The sequence below is a fragment of the Pelobates fuscus genome, chromosome 5 (genome assembly GCF_036172605.1).
Source record: "Pelobates fuscus isolate aPelFus1 chromosome 5, aPelFus1.pri, whole genome shotgun sequence".
In the NCBI taxonomy this organism is placed as follows: Eukaryota; Metazoa; Chordata; class Amphibia; order Anura; family Pelobatidae; genus Pelobates; species Pelobates fuscus.
The window spans coordinates 378,316,096-378,333,406 of record NC_086321.1 but is presented as its reverse complement, the minus strand read 5'-3'; the positions used below and the strand labels follow the sequence as shown (position 1 = coordinate 378,333,406).

The 17,311-nt window shown below is 42.0% G+C and overlaps 1 protein-coding gene across 6 annotated transcripts in view; it reads right to left on the bottom strand.

The window, feature by feature from the left end:
* GAA (alpha glucosidase) overlaps window positions 1-17,311 on the bottom strand; it is a 111,462-nt gene that overhangs the window by 79,593 nt on the left and 14,558 nt on the right. For 2 of the 6 annotated variants that reach the window (XM_063456266.1, XM_063456267.1), the window contains exons 5-18: window positions 16,398-16,494; window positions 15,720-15,839; window positions 13,200-13,318; window positions 11,609-11,740; window positions 11,112-11,222; window positions 10,511-10,624; window positions 8,386-8,470; window positions 3,464-3,581; window positions 1,949-2,082; window positions 1,673-1,824; window positions 1,197-1,345; window positions 958-1,099; window positions 633-731; window positions 9-173 (exon numbers count right to left, since the gene is read on the bottom strand). The exons of the other annotated variants lie outside the window; for them this stretch is intronic. In XM_063456266.1, the coding sequence (XP_063312336.1) occupies window positions 9-173; window positions 633-731; window positions 958-1,099; window positions 1,197-1,345; window positions 1,673-1,824; window positions 1,949-2,082; window positions 3,464-3,581; window positions 8,386-8,470; window positions 10,511-10,624; window positions 11,112-11,222; window positions 11,609-11,740; window positions 13,200-13,318; window positions 15,720-15,839; window positions 16,398-16,494 (1,737 nt within the window). The remainder of the gene's footprint in view (window positions 1-8; window positions 174-632; window positions 732-957; window positions 1,100-1,196; window positions 1,346-1,672; window positions 1,825-1,948; window positions 2,083-3,463; window positions 3,582-8,385; window positions 8,471-10,510; window positions 10,625-11,111; window positions 11,223-11,608; window positions 11,741-13,199; window positions 13,319-15,719; window positions 15,840-16,397; window positions 16,495-17,311) is intronic. 6 annotated transcript variants of the gene reach the window in all.

Sequence of the window (17,311 nt, the reverse complement as noted above, 5' to 3'; positions counted from 1 at the left end):
AGACTCACATTTGTAGACAGAAAGATAACTTGAGTATAATCGCCCTTCTCATAGGTCTCCAAGCTGTCTCCATCGTCCCAGTAGAGGTCTCCACGGGCAAATCCTTCTAAATCCAGAGCCACCAGCAGTGTCAGGTCACTCTCGCGTGTCTTCTCAGCCGTCAATCCTGGATTCTAAGCAGACAGAAGAACAAAGCATAAAAAAAACTTTTAATGGCGGAAACAGACAAACAGTTCCTATTGAGGTATTTCAGTTCCAAAGAGACACGTGAAAGGGCCGGCTATTCTTAATTTGGACAACCTTTTAATAAATACAATTCTGTCTCTACACAAAAAAAAAACATAAATGAATAGCGATTCTTCAGAAAATAGAAATTAAACATGAACACAAAACGCAGGTTAGGATTTGGAAGAACGAAATAATCCAGGCTTTGATCAGTCATGTTTCTCTCCAAGTATCTTCACAGAGCAGGGTGGGGTGAACCCAAACCTCCCACTTAATAGAGAATAATGCGGACTGTAAAATGATCATGCATCGGAAGTCTTGTTCTCTCTGGGTAGTTAAAATGGTCACACTCTCGTTTTACTCACACGAAGTAGGGCTCATTATTGTCATGTTCCAGCCCCCCGTACCTGCACAGGTAAGATATAACCTCCGCGAAAGTGAAGATTTATCACATCCAGACGGGCTGGGAGATCGATCCACTGCCCCTTACTTTCAAATCCTTTGCCCTGTAGGATACAGAAATGTATGTGTTGTAAATCCCAGTTGTTGATTCCTCTCTTTTATGCTAAAGAGATTCAAAAAAATCTAACAAACTAATATGTTTTATCAGGTTATAAAATATACCATAAATAGACAAACTAAATAAACAGGGCCTTGTAGAGTATTGGCAAGCCAATCCCGTAATGAGACGGTAAAATTTTTTTTTGTTTCAAGTAATGAAAAATTACTTACTAATCCAGGGGTGTACCATATCCCAGCTGGAAAATATCCATTCACTTGTGTCTTCCCTTCCTCCAGGACAGGGGTGATGAGCAGAGCTTCTCCCCAAAGGAACTGACGATCGATTGTCCATGTGTTTGGGTCAGAAGGAAACCTGGTGCAGTGAACAAGACACAGAATATAAAGAGGATCCCTCGTCTCCGTTCATTAAATCTGCATCAATTCTGAAATCTCAACAGTTAGGAACTCACTCTATAAAAAGAGCTCTGGCCACCGTCTCCCCTGAGCTGTGTGCTTTGTGGAACAGAGTGTAAAGATATGGAAGGAGGGAGTATCTTATGAGCAATGCGGACTTTATGGCACTTTGAGCTTGTTCACTGAAAACATAGGGTTCCTGGGCCTGAGACAACAAAAAGCAGAGAGACATGAGATTATGAGAAATGTACTAGAACATGGCATCTAAAATCTGTATGACAAAGTTCTGGGGACATGGGCAGACCTGGATTTATATCCGGAGCACAAAGACAACGGACATATTTTATTTACAAACTGAAAAGTAGGATACTTTATGGAAAAGGGGAAAAAAAATTGTAATGGGGGATCTGGGTAAAAACTTGTTCAATGGGAACTTTTGGAATCCAGATTGGAACGTTAAAAAAAACAAACAAACAAAAAAAAAACACGAGACCATGGAAATCATCATGCGGTATAATTATCCCGCCCTTACCAGAGAGTTCAGATTGTTGTGGTTTCTCATGAATGGGTAAAAGGCTCCAAGCTGGCTCCAGCGCACACAAAGCTCTTCCGTGGTGTTGCCCCCAAATCCACAAATATCTGCTCCCACCAGGGGGATCCCATACATATTAAAGAGAAGAATAGCTAGGGCAGGAACAAAAAAACAAAAAACATTTGAGTCACCTATGGCATTATGAGAGGTCTGTGACTTTAACAGTGAGCCAATGCCATTAATAAATGGGGGTGGGGGAGGAGGAAATGTGCCCACCTGGCACAGAGTGATACAGCTGGTCCCATGTACTCCCCACATCTCCTGTCCAGTGACCAGCAAAACGTCCATGGCCGGCAAATGTAGAGCGGGAGATAATGAAGGGACGTTTCTTCCGAACGCTCATCAAGGCACTGTGTTGGAGAACACAAATGATTTATTCAAATGTCTCCTGTTACTTTAATAGCACATGGCTAACAAGTATACTAAAGAAGACAAGAAACAAGCTAGACGTTGAGCATGTAGAATAGAGTTTTAAATCCTTGCATCACCCCTTAATAACATTGCAGTGTAGCACTATGTGCAAAGGTTTACTTAGCAGAACTAGAATGACTCTGGATACAAAACTCCACCATAATTTCACAAGTAAGAGAGATTACAATTTGGCTACAGTTACATAATTCCGCAGTGTGACACAAGGTTGGCAGTGAGGGGGTCTGCCCAGGTGTATGCGAAAATCACTTTCACAGTGCAGGTCTACGTGTTTAAGAAAATGACAGATTTGCCCCATAGGCTCCTGATTTTACCGACGATTACAGGTGTAGCAAATTGTAATGGTCAGTCTGCACAGCACAGAGTACATTCAGCATTAATGCAGTGTACGTGGTAACTGGTCCTTATCTGTGATGTGAATATACTGGTCAGACATTAATTTGGAGGTGTAATTGATGTTACACCAGTCTTTATCCATGTGCAGACCTTCTTTATTCCCTTCTCTGAAGCCAGAAAATAGATGATAAAAAATAAAATAAAAAGAAGAAAGAGGATAGTGGATACCATCACATGATATACCACCGATATTGGGGTACTGTGAAGCAGTGGTGGGATTATCACAATATGACCATATGGTGGAACTGAATCCCCATATTTGTTTTTGCGGAGAGGTGATTTTAAGTAGCCTCATAACATGTATTTTTATGTGTGTTCTGTAACTAATATGTAATATGTATGAATTTTGGTCCCTGCGGCAGCACCATTCCTGTAAAATGCATGTTCCGGGTGTGCCCCCAATTCCCGTTTTGTCTACAGCATCACGTGAGGCACATATGATTTAAAGTTTACATTAAACAAGTATTAAAGAGAAGGGGTAAATTAAATGTACGAAAAGGAGGTTGCAAATTAAATTATGATAGAGGTAACGAGTTGTGATATCATATTTAGCTACAAAAATTCCCCATAGATTTTAATGCTATTTTTGCAGATAAATAGCTTGAAAAGGTTTCCTAAAGCAATGAATCATATTGAGGTCATACAGTAAATATCCATGTAATGCCGACCGTATCCTGAAGATATAATAGGATCTACATATAGTTATAGGAGCAGGGTGGCTGTGGGAGTAGATCCCTCTAGATGATTATAGGACAGTGTGTTCTGCCAGAGTTACGGCAGTTTTACCGTCCACATACTGCAAGTTACCACTAAGCGGGCTGTGTGTTTATGTTCTATTATAACCCATGCTGGTCCGGGCAGTATGCGCTTTGCATTGCAATAGTCTCCTAATTAAGGTTCACTTACAAATGGGATGCAACAGCCTCAGTGAATCCATACAAGTTGTGGAGATTGTAATGACTGGAAATGTACTGTTTGCTAGACGCACAGATGGTCGCTGCTTGAAGACAGCCCCCAATCACCCCTGAAAGGAAAATAAACAGAAATGGATCCTAGAGACAGGAACTACGGTATCACAAGTACACATGTTAGTGCTAAATAAAATATACACTATATACCTACTGTACTTACTGTACCTCCCTCTACTGTAATGTAACCTGTAACGTGCTGAGTACACCTGTTAGCGCTATATAAATATAATATACATACACTGTATACCTACTGCACTTACTGTACCTCCCTCTACTGTAACATGTAAAGTGCTGAGTACACAGGGCCGGATTAAGAGCCCAGTGGGCCTGGTGCTGATAATTATGATGGGCCTAATTACAAAATCTTATTGACCAAAAACACTAAAACAGTCCTACCTCCTAAACGTCATGTATCTGATGGAGATGATGCAGTAGGGAAACTCATAGGATGCAACTATGAGAAAACACATACCCTTTGCTAATCTCATGCTTTCATCTTTCAAGTAAACCCATACCCCCTAACAGCAGTGTCCAGTAAAGCAGGAAGTCTATGGATGCAGTAAAAGGGTGGGCTACTGACACAAATCACATAACCAGAACGGCCGAAAGGGCGAACATACACAAAAAGGGGGAATGTCTGTGTCCCTATGTCTCCCAGTCCCTTAGTGTTTGTGTCCTCATGTCTCCCAGGGTCCCTATGTCACTAGGGGACATTGAGAGACATTGGGACACTGGGAGACATGGGGACACAGATACTAGGGAACACTGGGAGACCTGGGAAATCTGAGACTCTTGGGGACACTGGGTGACAGACACGAGGGGACACGGGGAGACATGGGGCACTGAGATACTGTGATATATAGGGGACACTGGAGACTTGATAAAAACCTGGGTACAGGTCAAAATGTTGCGGTGTCCAATAAACCTGGTTAAAGCTATCACAGTGAGTGCCTGAGAATTTTTTCTTTTATACTAGGGGACACTGAGACACTATGGGCACAGAGACACTATGGGCACTGAGAGACATGGGGCACTGAGACACTGATACATAGGGGACACTGATACATAGGGGACATTGGAGACTTGATAAAGACCTGGGTACAGGTCGAAACGTTGCGGTGTCCAATAAACCTGCCTAAATCTATTACAGTGAGTGCCTGAGATTTTTTCTTTTATACTAGTGGACACTGAGACACTAGGAGACATGGGGACACAGAGACATTGGGAGACTAGGGGACTTTGGGAGTCTAGGGAACACTGAGATACTAGGGACACTGGCACACTACAGACACTGAGAGACACCAGGGACACATGGCGATACTGAGATACTAGGGACACTGGCTGGGAGACATGGGGACACTGCCATGTCTCCTATGTCTCAAAGTTGCCCAGTGTCCCCATGTCTCCCTGTGTCTCCATGCCTCTCAGTGTCCCCATGTTGCCCAGTGTCCCCTAGTGTTTGTATCCCCTTGTCTATAGTGTCCCTTAGAGTCTGTGTCCTCATGTCTCCCAGTGTCCTGATGTCACTAGGACACTAGGGGACACTTAGAGACATGGGGACACTGAGACACTAGGGACAGTGGCTGGGAGACATGGGGACACAGACTAGGGGCCACTGGGAGACATAGGGCCACTGTGTCCCTAGTGTCTCAGGGTCATGGGCGTTCGAATGGGGGGTAAAGGGGGGTACTTGCCCCCCCGGATTTTTCAGCTCGTGCTGCTATTTTTCGTTTTAGTGTGAGAATACAGTGCAATACCAGCGCTGACCAGTAGGTGGCGCTGTGAATGGAGAAAGGCAGGAAGCTACAGCTTATCCCTGCCTCTCTCTCATGACTGAAACTGCAGAGGAGCAGCACAGAGGCAGCCTACAGAGCAGGTAAGTGAGGGATGGGGGGTGGAGGAGACCGCATAGAGGAAGGTAAAGTAGAAGGAGCAGAAAGGTTCTGCAAGGGGCAGGAGGGGTCAGCAAGGAATGGAAAGGGGCAGCAAGAAGCAGGAAAGGGTCGAAAGTTTTTCAAGGAGCAGGAGGGTAAAGTAGAAGGAGCAGCAAGGAGCAGGAGGGGTCAGCAAGGAGCAGGAGGGGTCAGCAAGGAGTAGAAAGGGTCTGCAAGAGACAGGAGGGGTCAGCAAGGAATAGGAAGGGGCAGCAGGAAGGGGTAGGGACGGTCTGCAAGGAGTAGGAAGGGTCTGCAAGGAGCAAGAGGGGTCAGCAAGGAGCAAGAGGGGTCAGCAAGGAGTAGGAAGAGGCAGCAAGGAGTAGGAAGAGGCAGCAAGGAGCAGGAAGAGGCAGCAAGGAGCAGGAAGGGGCAGCAAGGAGCAGGAAGGGGCAGCAAGGAGTAGGAAGAGGGAGCAGGAAGGGTCTGCAAGGAGCAGGAAGGGTCTGCAAGGAGTAGGAAGGGGCAGCATGGAGTAGGACGAGGCAGCAAGGAGCAGGAGGGGTCAGCAAGGAGCAGGAAGGGTCTGCAAGGAGTAGGAAGGGGCAGCATGGAGTAGGAAGAGGCAGCAAGGAGCAGGAGGGGTCTGCAAGGAGTAGAAAGGGTCTGCAAGGGGCAGGAGGGGTCAGCAAGGAGTAGTAAGGGTCTGCTAGGAGCAGGAAGGGGCAGCAAGGAGAAAGAAGGGGCAGAAAGGATTAGGAAGGGTCTGCAAGGAGCAGGAAGGGTCTGCAAGGAGCAGGAAGGGTCTGCAAGGAGCAGGAAGGGGCAGGAAGAATCAGAAGGAACAGAAAGGATCAGCAAGGGGCTGCAAGAAGCTGGAAGGGGCAGAAAGAAGCAGGAAGGGCAGTAAGAAGCAGGAAGGGTCTGCAAGAAGCAGGAAGGGTCTGCAAGAAGCAGGAAGGGTCTGCAAGAAGCAGGAAGGGCCATCAAGGAGCAGAAAGAGCCATCAAGGAGCAGAAAGGGATCAGAAAGAGAAAGGAGCAGAAGGGCGCAAAATAAGCAGAAAGTAGCAGAAAGGTAAAGGAGCAGAAGGAGCCTCAGAAGACAAAGAAGACTGTGTCAAATGAAGGAGAAGAAAATGAGATTGGAGCACTTCATTCTGGACACCACATCATAAGGCGTTGGTATCTGGGCCTGGCAGGGAAACTTTGGACCTTCTCATGTCCCCAGGTAAAAACAAACAATATCAGTGTTAATGTGTTCACTTTTATTTACTGAGTGTCAGGAAACACAGAGGCCCGCTGGGTAGGGGTGCCGCTGATTGGCTAGATGGGTCTGCTAGCACTCTAAGCCAATCAGTAGCTCCCCATTCATAAAAACGTAAAACATTTTTATGAATCGGGAACTAGCGATTGGCTTAGAGTGTCAGCTGACCACTCTAGCCAATCAGCGGCACCCATGCGCAACGTCAATCTGCACTTCCTGACACTCTGTTTCAGAAGTCGAATACCACTGAGCGACCTGGAGATCTGGAGCTAAAGGAAGCGTTTGGGGGTAAACCATTTGAGAGCGGTTTCACCCCTTCAAAGAAAGAGCACCCAGGGGCCTTCTTGCATCAAAGCATTTTCATTTAGATAAAGTTGTTATGGTGACCAGAATGTTCCTGTAATTTGATGAAAGGAACACTATATAGTGTCAGGAATACAAACATATATTCCTGACACCATAGTTGTGAAAACGCTATTCATCCTTGCTTTATGTGAAAATTACTATGCTCCTTCCCTTTCATGAAACTGTCATAAAGGGGCCAAGCATGGATGTCATTACAATTATGCCCCCCTCCCCCCCCGGAAAAATTCCTGCGGACGTCCATGCTCAGGGTCCCCATGTTCCCCAGTGTCCCAATGTCTCAGCGTCCCCATGTCTCGGAGCTGCTGTCTGGAGTCTCTGTGCAGAGCTGCTCCCCGCGGATCAGTGAGTAGAGAGAGGCAGGGAGAGAGATGCCGTAACTTCTTATCACTGCCTCTCTCCACACAAACAGCGACCCCTACTGGCCGGCGCTGGTATTGCAGAATAATCTATGTTTATACTGAGACAGACATTTGTATTGCCGGTATTACTGCAATACCGGCACCGGCTAGGCAGCCTCAAATACCTGAGAAATACTTCTGAGAAATACCTGGCAACCCTAAGAAATACATGAGAAATACCTGGCAAAAAAAAAATGTAAAAAAAAAAATATTTTTTTTTTTTAAACCAATGGGCCTATTCCATGGGCCTGGGCCTGGAGCTGCAGCTCCATCAGCCCCTATGTTAATCCGGCCCTGTGAGTACACCTGTTAGCGCTATATAAATAAAATACACACTGTATACCTACTGCACTTACTGTACCTCCTTCTACTGTAATGTAACCTGTAAAGTGCTGAGTACACCTGTTAGCGCTATATAAATATATACATACACTGTATACCTACTGCACCTCCCTCTACTGTAATGTAACCTGTAAAGTGCTGAGTACACCTGTTAGTGCTATATAAATAAAATATACATACACTGTATACCTACTGCACTTACTGTACCTCCCTCTACTGTAATGTAACCAGTAAAGTGCTGAGTACACCTGTTAGCGCTATATAAATAAAATACATACACTGTATACCTACTGCACTTACTGTACCTCCCTCTACTGTAATGTAACCTGTAAAGTGCTGAGTACACCTGTTAGTGCTATATAAATCAGACACTATGACAAGGGACACATCACAACAGAAGGAATATGACATGCCACCTATCTGACTTCAAATTACAACCCACTTTACTTTTTCTCAGTGATGAGAATGGACCCGTGTAAGAAAGAAGAACCAATCTGTGTATATGGATCATTGCAGTATTAGTTTATTTTGTGACACATTCGGTTTTTCTATTTATTCATGGGTCCATACTGGTGAGAATACTGCTCATACTGTAGGTGTCCAAGACTTACCTGGGACATATGGAGGGTTTTCTAGATCATTTTTGGGGCAGCCATCAAGGGAGCCGTGGACAAAATTGGAGGGTTCATTCATGTCCTGTGACAGAGAAAAATGTGATTACAGCATGATAATACAAGAGCGCCCCCCACAGTATACACACACACAGTCATGGGAAAAAGAAAATACACCCTCTTTGAATTCTATTGTTTTACGTATCAGGTCTTCATATTAGGTAAATACAACATCAGATGAACAACAACATGTGACATATTACAGCGTCATGATTTATTGAACTAAAATAAAGCCAAAATGGAGAAGTCCTGTATTGAAAACCCAAGTACACCCTAACTGCTTCTATAGGAATTAATCAAATGCCCTTGATTAATTGATAATCAGCAAGTGCGACCACCTCTATAAAGGCTGAAGTTGTATGAGTTTGCTGGTCTGGAGCATTCAGGTGTGTTAACAAAATGCCAAGGAGGAAAGATATTAGCAATGACCTTAGAGAAGCAATTGTTGCTGGCCCTAGCATGTTAAATGTTAAAGTTCATGACAGTCCAATTAAAAAAAAGACGGAGCAAGTATGGTTTGTTATGAAGGGTTGCCAGGAGGAACCCTCTTCTCTCTAAGAAAAACACGTCAGCAGGGCTAAGGTTTGTCAAGTTGCATCTGACCAAACCACACCACCACATTTGGAGAAGACCAACCAAAGCATATCAGCACAAACACCTCCTACCAACTGTCAAGCTTGGTGGTAGAGGGGTGATTATGGCTTGTTTTGCAGCCACAAGAACTGGGAATCTTGCAGTCATTGAGTCAACCGTGAACTCCTCTGTGTACCAACGTATTCTAGAGTCAAATGTGAGGCTGTCTGACAGTTAAAGCTTGGCCGAAAATGGGTCAATGATCCCAAGTATTCCAGCAAATCTACAACAGGATGGCTGAAAAAGAAAAGAATCGAGGTGTTGCATTAGCCCAGTCAAAATCCAGACCTCAACCCAATTGGAAACGCAGGGGGCTCTTTAAGAGAGCTGTGCTTAAACAAATGCCAGCAAACCTCAATGAATCGAAGTAACGTTGCAATGAAGAGTCGGCCAAAATTCCTCCACAAAATGTGAGAGACTGATAAAGTCATACAGAAATAATTACGGTAAGTTATTGCTGCTAAAGGTGGTTCTACAAGCTATGGAATCAAAAGATGTACTTCTTTTTTTTTTATTTTTGTTAAATAAATCATGACATGATGTCATATGTTTTTCATCTGAGGTTGTATTTACCTAATTTTAAGATCTGATAAGGAGCAGATGATTGTTATTATGTTCTGATATTTAAACCCATAGAATTCAAAGAGGTGTACTTTCTTTTTCCCATGAATGTAAAGTATATAAAGACACACAAACACTCATTGTAGTAAAAACAAGAGACTGTTGGACAAAAAGCAAACAATTTAAGTTTCAAACAAAGTAACCAATCATTAATTACAACAACTAATAGCAGTATAAAAACATAGCAGCAATAACACACCTTATGCAATCCAACAATGTGCACAAAATTGTAAACTAAAAAGGTTTAAAACAATCACATCAAAAGAAGGTGGTTAATATTATCAATAGTAATAGTATCATCACCTACAAGACGGTTTTCCTGGCACTATAGGTCCCTACAGTGCCCCCTTCAGTCACTTACCTGAATCCAGCGCCATCCCTCGGCGCTGGGTCAGGCTCCACCTATGCTCATCACCTGCCGACGTCAGCCGGCGGTGGAGACCTAATTGGTATGTGCAGCAATAGCCGCGTTCGCATTAGGATTTACCCTTCAGAAACCATTAATCCAACCAAACCCTGACTTTCTATGGCTGTCCAATCACAGACTTCCAAATGAGAGACAGCTTAATGAGAAGTCCTTGCAAAGCAGGTGCTCTGGGTTTATATCCACTCCGCTAAACAACCAGGAAGTAACAGAACCTGTTGGTCGATTGACAGCCGGGGGGGTGTAACAAGGTTCATTTGTAAAAGTGCCAATTTCTACTGAAACATTTTTGTAAAATAAAAAAAGATAGAGAATATAAAAATACATTCAAGCAATGCACAGAATTCCTGAAACGGTAGACACTAAAGAACAGTGAATGATACTTACAATCCACATCCCATCGAAAGGCACCTTGTCATGGAAACTCTGCACCAGATCATGCCACCACTTGAATGTTTCAGGGTTTGTGAAATCGGGGAAGACGGTGAAACCTGGCCACACCTGGTCAATGGAGAAAAACCACTCGTACATTGAAGATTATTACTAAATATAGGCAAATAATAAATATTACCAAAAGCAAAACAATTCCTTAAAATAATAGAATTGTAGATCTATAAAATCTGGACATTAAGTGTAGCCCGTGAGTCATTTAAACATTATTACAATCCGGGAGATGAATGACCGGAGGTTTGTAGGATACAAGTTAGTAAGTTCGGAGGATTTAATAAACTAAAACAGACTACATTTTAGTACAGTCTGCATCATCCTGTGTGGCCAACATTCTATACAACACACAGTGTTTTATTCCCATAACATAAAAATAAAACACTTGCCCCAACAACTGGAACACTCACACTAAGAACGATTGGAAAGACTTACACTAGGTCTTAATCTACAAAAATAAACATCCTAGGCAATTTATTAACTAAAGAGAATAGAATTAATACATTGCCACAGTTAGCAATCCTGTGCCCTCTCAGGTCATTACCTTGCCCACAAGGGGTTCCCCGCTCTCATTGGTGATGAACACGCCTCTCTTCAGTCCATCGTCATACGGCGGGTACGTCCCAGGAGGGGATGTACTACTGATTGCTGGATCCTGAAATAGAGTAGACACAGATGAAGACAACTTCGCTGCTCGTTGAAAAAACTGAAGTCTAATATGAAGTACTACAAACAAAAAAAAAAACATTCGTGCCCTGCCAGAAAAAAAAATCATAAACTTCCACCACAAGATATATAATAATTAGCGGCTGTGCTCACAATGTGAAATGCACAAATAAAAGTTCAATTAACAGTCACTTTCAGGTGTTTGCACCAGTCTTTTAACCAAACTGTAACCTTCATCCACCACAGAAATTAAAAGAGGAGGTGGTGGAGCGTTTGAGAAGCACACATTTATGTACACTGGAAACGAGGGACACAAAGCAGCGTCCCTTTAACGTACACTCGTACAGATCTTATTCTGCCTATTGAGTCGCTCACCACGATCATAATGTATCTCTTTCCTTGTTCGTGTAACTCCTTCACCATCTCCGGATAATCAGCAAAGTTTTTCATGTCGTACGTGAAATCTCGGTAACGGTCCATGTAATCGATATCATTCCACTGGACGTCCTGTGGGTAAATACAGAGAACAGAGGGACATACAAATAAATAACTTGACACGAAATTATATTCACCGGGTTCCATTTCAGGCGCTGGTTTAGCGGGACAGCCATACCCTATTTCCAAACAATTATATCAACAGACAGATATGGCTTCTGGAAGCTCAGCTGGTAAGTCACACCACGGACACTACACAATTTTTGTAATTGATCGATATGCTTTCCACCAATTTCCATTAGCTTGGCTTAGCAACCGATTATAATTATTTTAATTAAATGGCTTCTCTCTTAAAGACCACACAGATTTTAAAAAGTAATTTTCTATTTGTCTTTGCGAATTTTGCACTCATAATAACTCTCTAGTATTTAACATTTATCCTAACACTGGAGTAAGAAAAAAAAAAACCCTCTGTGACATTTTATTTCTTGAACGTGGTATATTAAATAAAGGATCCACAAAGAATTAATTTAATCAATTATAAGCCTTTACCCACATAGCATGTTGTAAGAGGTTGGGTGAGTCATAGTTAATCTGGTTAGGGCCTCAAAGTAGCTGGTTCCACAGCAGTTCTTTTTATTTTACTTTATTAGAACCGTCCATTTGGTGCAATAAACAATCGCTCAGATTTTCAGATACTTATTGGAATGTTTAACCCAAATGCTTGCTGTATTTATCTTACACTCTGTCTTTTACCGATAAACCTAGCTCTTCTACAGCTACAATAACGGTTTTATTTCTCTTATTGGAATGGGTTACCAGCGGTGTTTGCTGACTTCATAGAGGAGTAAATTACTTGCAACCACACCAACACAGCGTTCACATGGACCCATAAAAGAAGTCTTACTACCTATCCCATGGCAACCATCACCACTGGGGCACAAGGTCGTACCTACCAACTTTCAGCCATGAACCTGAAGGTCCTTGTATTATTGGCCAGAAAATAAGATTTGCAGTAACATTGGTTTCTCACAGGTCCCCACTGACTAGGGTGTACCCCATAATGATATTGGGTACCAACTGCCAAAGTCACTGTACTAACAGCTCAGACAATTAAAAGACTTCTGTGTATCAGTCCAAGGGAGAAGAAACCTGGCTCTCAAAACCAGATCATGATGGTTGTGAGGCATATTTCCCATAGGAGTTCCTATGTTGATTTCGGCACTAATGATATCAGACTCCCTGGTCTGTAGTTCACAGATGTTCCCCTGAAGAAGCATCAAATTACCAAGGACATGGGTTCAACAGTAGAAGATATTAAGGACTGGCCAGGGACTATCCTTTTCCCATTATATTTCAACACAATGCAATCAATTCCCATATGCACCGTAACGGTTTCACCAGACAGATTCCAAACAAACAAACAAACAAACAAACAAACAAACAAACAAACAAACAAACAAACAAACAAACAAACAAACAATCTCATGGACGGAGGAATGGAATTGCAACCAACCACCAACACTCTTACCAGTGGAAACCCGGCTTTTGTCATGTTTTTCACCACTTCCAATGTCATATTGGAAGAAGAATAACCCCAGCGGCACAGATGGAATCCCAGACCCCAGAGAGGGGGCATGAAAGGAAAACCTGAAAAGAGAGTAAGTTACTCTAAACTGACTGTTAAAATGTCATTTCATGTTTAGTCTTCGAGGGGAAACACAAACAAACATCAGTAGCTTTCTCGTATGCTTCACAGGTTACAAAACCATGGGAATCAGGTATAGTTTTCTACAAAGAAAGTCAGTGCTTGATCCTAAAGTCTGTAACTATACAATATTGTAATGCGGATACATTTTTTCCTGATTTTTTTTTATTGCCAACGTGTTGCATGTACTCAATGAGAACTGTGAATAAGGAAAGATTTACAATCAAGTCTGTAACTGGTCAAACCTCCAGAAGCCGTAATAATTTCAGCAAAATAATATCTCCGAGTTATTAAGGATTCCTTTTGCATTACGTCATTAATGGAGCTCCAAAGGTCATGTCACAACATTTCAGTTCATGTTATCGTGTGACTTAGTTTGTTTATGATCGTTCTAAATAAACCAAGCTAGGCTTAAGAAAAAGCATGCTGAGGCAAGCATTCTCAAACAAAAATAGAAAACCTTTATTAGTGAATAGGAGACACACAATGGGATCTAAAAAAACAAAAAACAAAAAACGTAATATTTCAGACCCATCAGTCCTTAGTCATAGGGTGTTTATGATCATTGTTCTGCTGTATATGAACTACATAAACGCATTCTCAAAAGGTTAATCCAGTGATCACAATCACTACATCCCAATGCGGTGGTTATGGTGTGAGGAGTACTCCAGCCTTGTTTTACTGCAATGGGGCAAACATTTAGCAATGGAACGCCTTGACTGCTCTGAAGAAGGGTTAACGAAATCTATCTTCTGTAGAGCTGTGGGAGACAGATGCCGAACCCGCTGCTTATTCACGGTCAGAGAGAATGTCAGACGTTTGCCATCCCATTTGTTCTGGGCTGGTTTATTTTGCCCCAATGTTGGCATTATAGTTACACCCCTGGCAGCAATGTGGTTAAATTCAGTCTGTGCATAGTGCCATAGCGAAAAGCTGTACATACAGACTCCAGACACCATGACCACCTCAAATCAGTGAACTGTTCACTCCCTAACAGTCTCCCAGTCTGTCAAATGGCCTCAAATCATGGAAATCCCATGGTGTACTATGGTTGGGATGAAGTGCTTTGGTTGGATTGTCATGTTTAATTTCCACAATCATAACATCTCTCTCATAAGTCCTACATTTCCACTTTAGTTTAATCTGTTAAGCACTTTAAATCAGAAAAAGATAGCCTTCTGTAAATATAAAATGAACAAGCTTTTCTTTTTGGGGGGGGAATCGCCCACTGACTGTTTAGTATTTCCCTAAAGGACTCCTGGACTCATTGCAAGAGATTATGTAACCGGTCCTTCAATGTCTAGTCTGAGTACATCTTGCCGTTTGACTGATTTTGTTGACTCCTCTTGGAAGGGTGACAATGAAGTTGAATATTTTCTCTGTACACGATCAGAGAAAGTCAAACTGTTATATAATGGTGTCCAACTACATCAAGTGTTCAATCAATATCTGGACAGCAGCCACTGATCCAACTTGAGATGCCGTAGAAGCATTTTATAACGTGAAATACTGCAATAAAATAAGCGACTTGCTTCTATGTTCTATGGCAGCCAGAGGTGTGGAAAGAGCGGCTAACAACATATTCTATATGTGTCTGCTGTGCATCACGGACATATCCCATTTCATAACTTCTACTTTAGACAAAGCTCGTAAACACTGAGGAATCCATGCGGCATATGAACACAGAGAGCAATAACCATTATAACCAACGTTCTGCAGGCTGCCTGGGCCACGACACACTGCATTAAGACACAGCTTTTAATGCCAATGCATGGGCTGGCATCTAAATGGGCCAATGACCATTCACGGGCTGCACAGTTTGAAAAAAATGTAGTCGTGTGATGCAGAAGTCCCTAGGAAAGCAATGAATACAATGCTTTCCTATGGGGGAACTTGGATGCTCGCACAGAACTCACCACACATGCACATTATCGCAAATGAGGCAATGCTAATATCGTGTTTCCCCGAAAATAAGACATCCCACGAAGATAAGCCCTAGTTTATTTTCGGGGGATGCTCCTAATATAACCCCCAACCTGAAAATAAGCCCTAGCCGTTCGCTAATCTATGTTCAAGGAATTTTCCCCGAACATGTAAGCGCAAGGTTCCATTCGGGAGTTAACTAATCTATGTTCAGGAAAATTCCCCCGAATATAGACCTTCATTCTATCACGTTTTTCCCCGAAATAGGCCCTAGTGGGTTTTTCGGGGAAAATAATAATATAAGACCTAGTTTTATTTTCGGGGAAACACAGTAAAATCCCGCAGTGCTTGTCAACAAATTGACAGGGTAACCTTTCTGCTGCCTAGATCCTCAGAATGCCACAGTTATGGGGCGCTTACCAATGACTTCGTGGTACTGTCTGATGACAGATTTAGGTTCAGGCCCCAAGAAAACATAAAAGTCTAAAATTCCTCCTGTTGTTCTCCAGGTCAGAGCGGGAGCTTCCTGCAGCAGGACATCTAGGAATCGGAGACAGAACAGTCACATTATTTCGGTGAATTATTGAAATTAACTTTCTGAATTATTATGAATCAGAATTCTATTGTTCTGAGTTACAGTTTCATCTTACAATTTATAAAGATTCACTACGTCCTCTGAGATACAATGATCGATGACATTCAAAGAGGCAAAGAATCAGCTACCAGCAAAACCGGTTAGACAGCAGGACTGCAAACGATTTATTAACGGAAGCCAATATCTGAAGGTCTTGAAGTGAGACCATTTTAATAGTTTGGATGGATATTTATGGTTACGAGAGAATCGATAGCTTACTCTAATTTTTAATAAAATCCTGTTGAAGTAAATGGTACATTTTAATGTAAATCATTCAAAATGCAATAAACAAAAAATATTTAAAAAAAAATACAACATTGATTTAAAAGAGTGGACATCACACAGGGTTATAGTGAGCACCTGTTTACTAGTTAATAAATTGGGTTTCTTGCAGTAAACACACATTGTCCAAAATCCACACCTACTCCCGACCGACAATGAATTCCTACTAATGCAGAACTTACCCATAGCGTTACTGTTAAGCAGAAAGACGCCGTGGGCGGAGCCATCTTTCTCCATTGATAGATAGAATGGATGAGACCCATATAGGTTTGTATCTCTCTGAGGAAACAAAAAGCAACCAGAGACGGTCAGACATTATCAGGTGACCGACGCTGGGTCAAATAAAACACAGGTTGGGAATTATCGGCGATGGTAAGCTACAACACACAGGTTACAGTCCACCTGGGGCGTGATGCAAATTAACAGGAATTCAAATGTGAGAATTTTAGGGCAAAAATAGCCAAACTGAAAACATAATTCAACTATTTTCGCCCAAAAATGTTAAATTCACTTATTTTTTTTCTGAAAATTCTCCCTTGAGTGAATAACGCACTTATTATCATTAGCAGTTTTATATAGCGCCAACATATGCAGAAGCGCTTCACAAATCTAGAAAGGGGATATTTAGAGGCAAAGATGGCCATGTTCAAACAAGCTTACAATCAATGACGATTCTGAGGTAGGTGGAAATATATGTATAAAATGTATGTTAGATATAATATATATAATAGACAGACACAGATATAGAGATACAGATAGATAGATGTCTTGTAAGTGAGGGGGGTGGGGGATTTCGTACTCCTAGCCTATATAGTTTCCTTTGAACGCAGTAGTATGATGTTATTTAATCACAGTTAGTAACATTCTTTCTAACTCCTGGGATTATTGTACGTTATATCACAATGCATACTAGAAGCTATTTTAACATACAATGACATGTTTATCAATCATGAAATAAATATGTACTTTTTTAAAACCAAAATGATAAAAAAAAATATGCAAAATAAATCAATAAATAACTACTGGAAATACATTTTTCAGAAATGTCACAAAACCACTTCCTTTGATTCAGTCTCTGGATTTTCCGGTACGGATC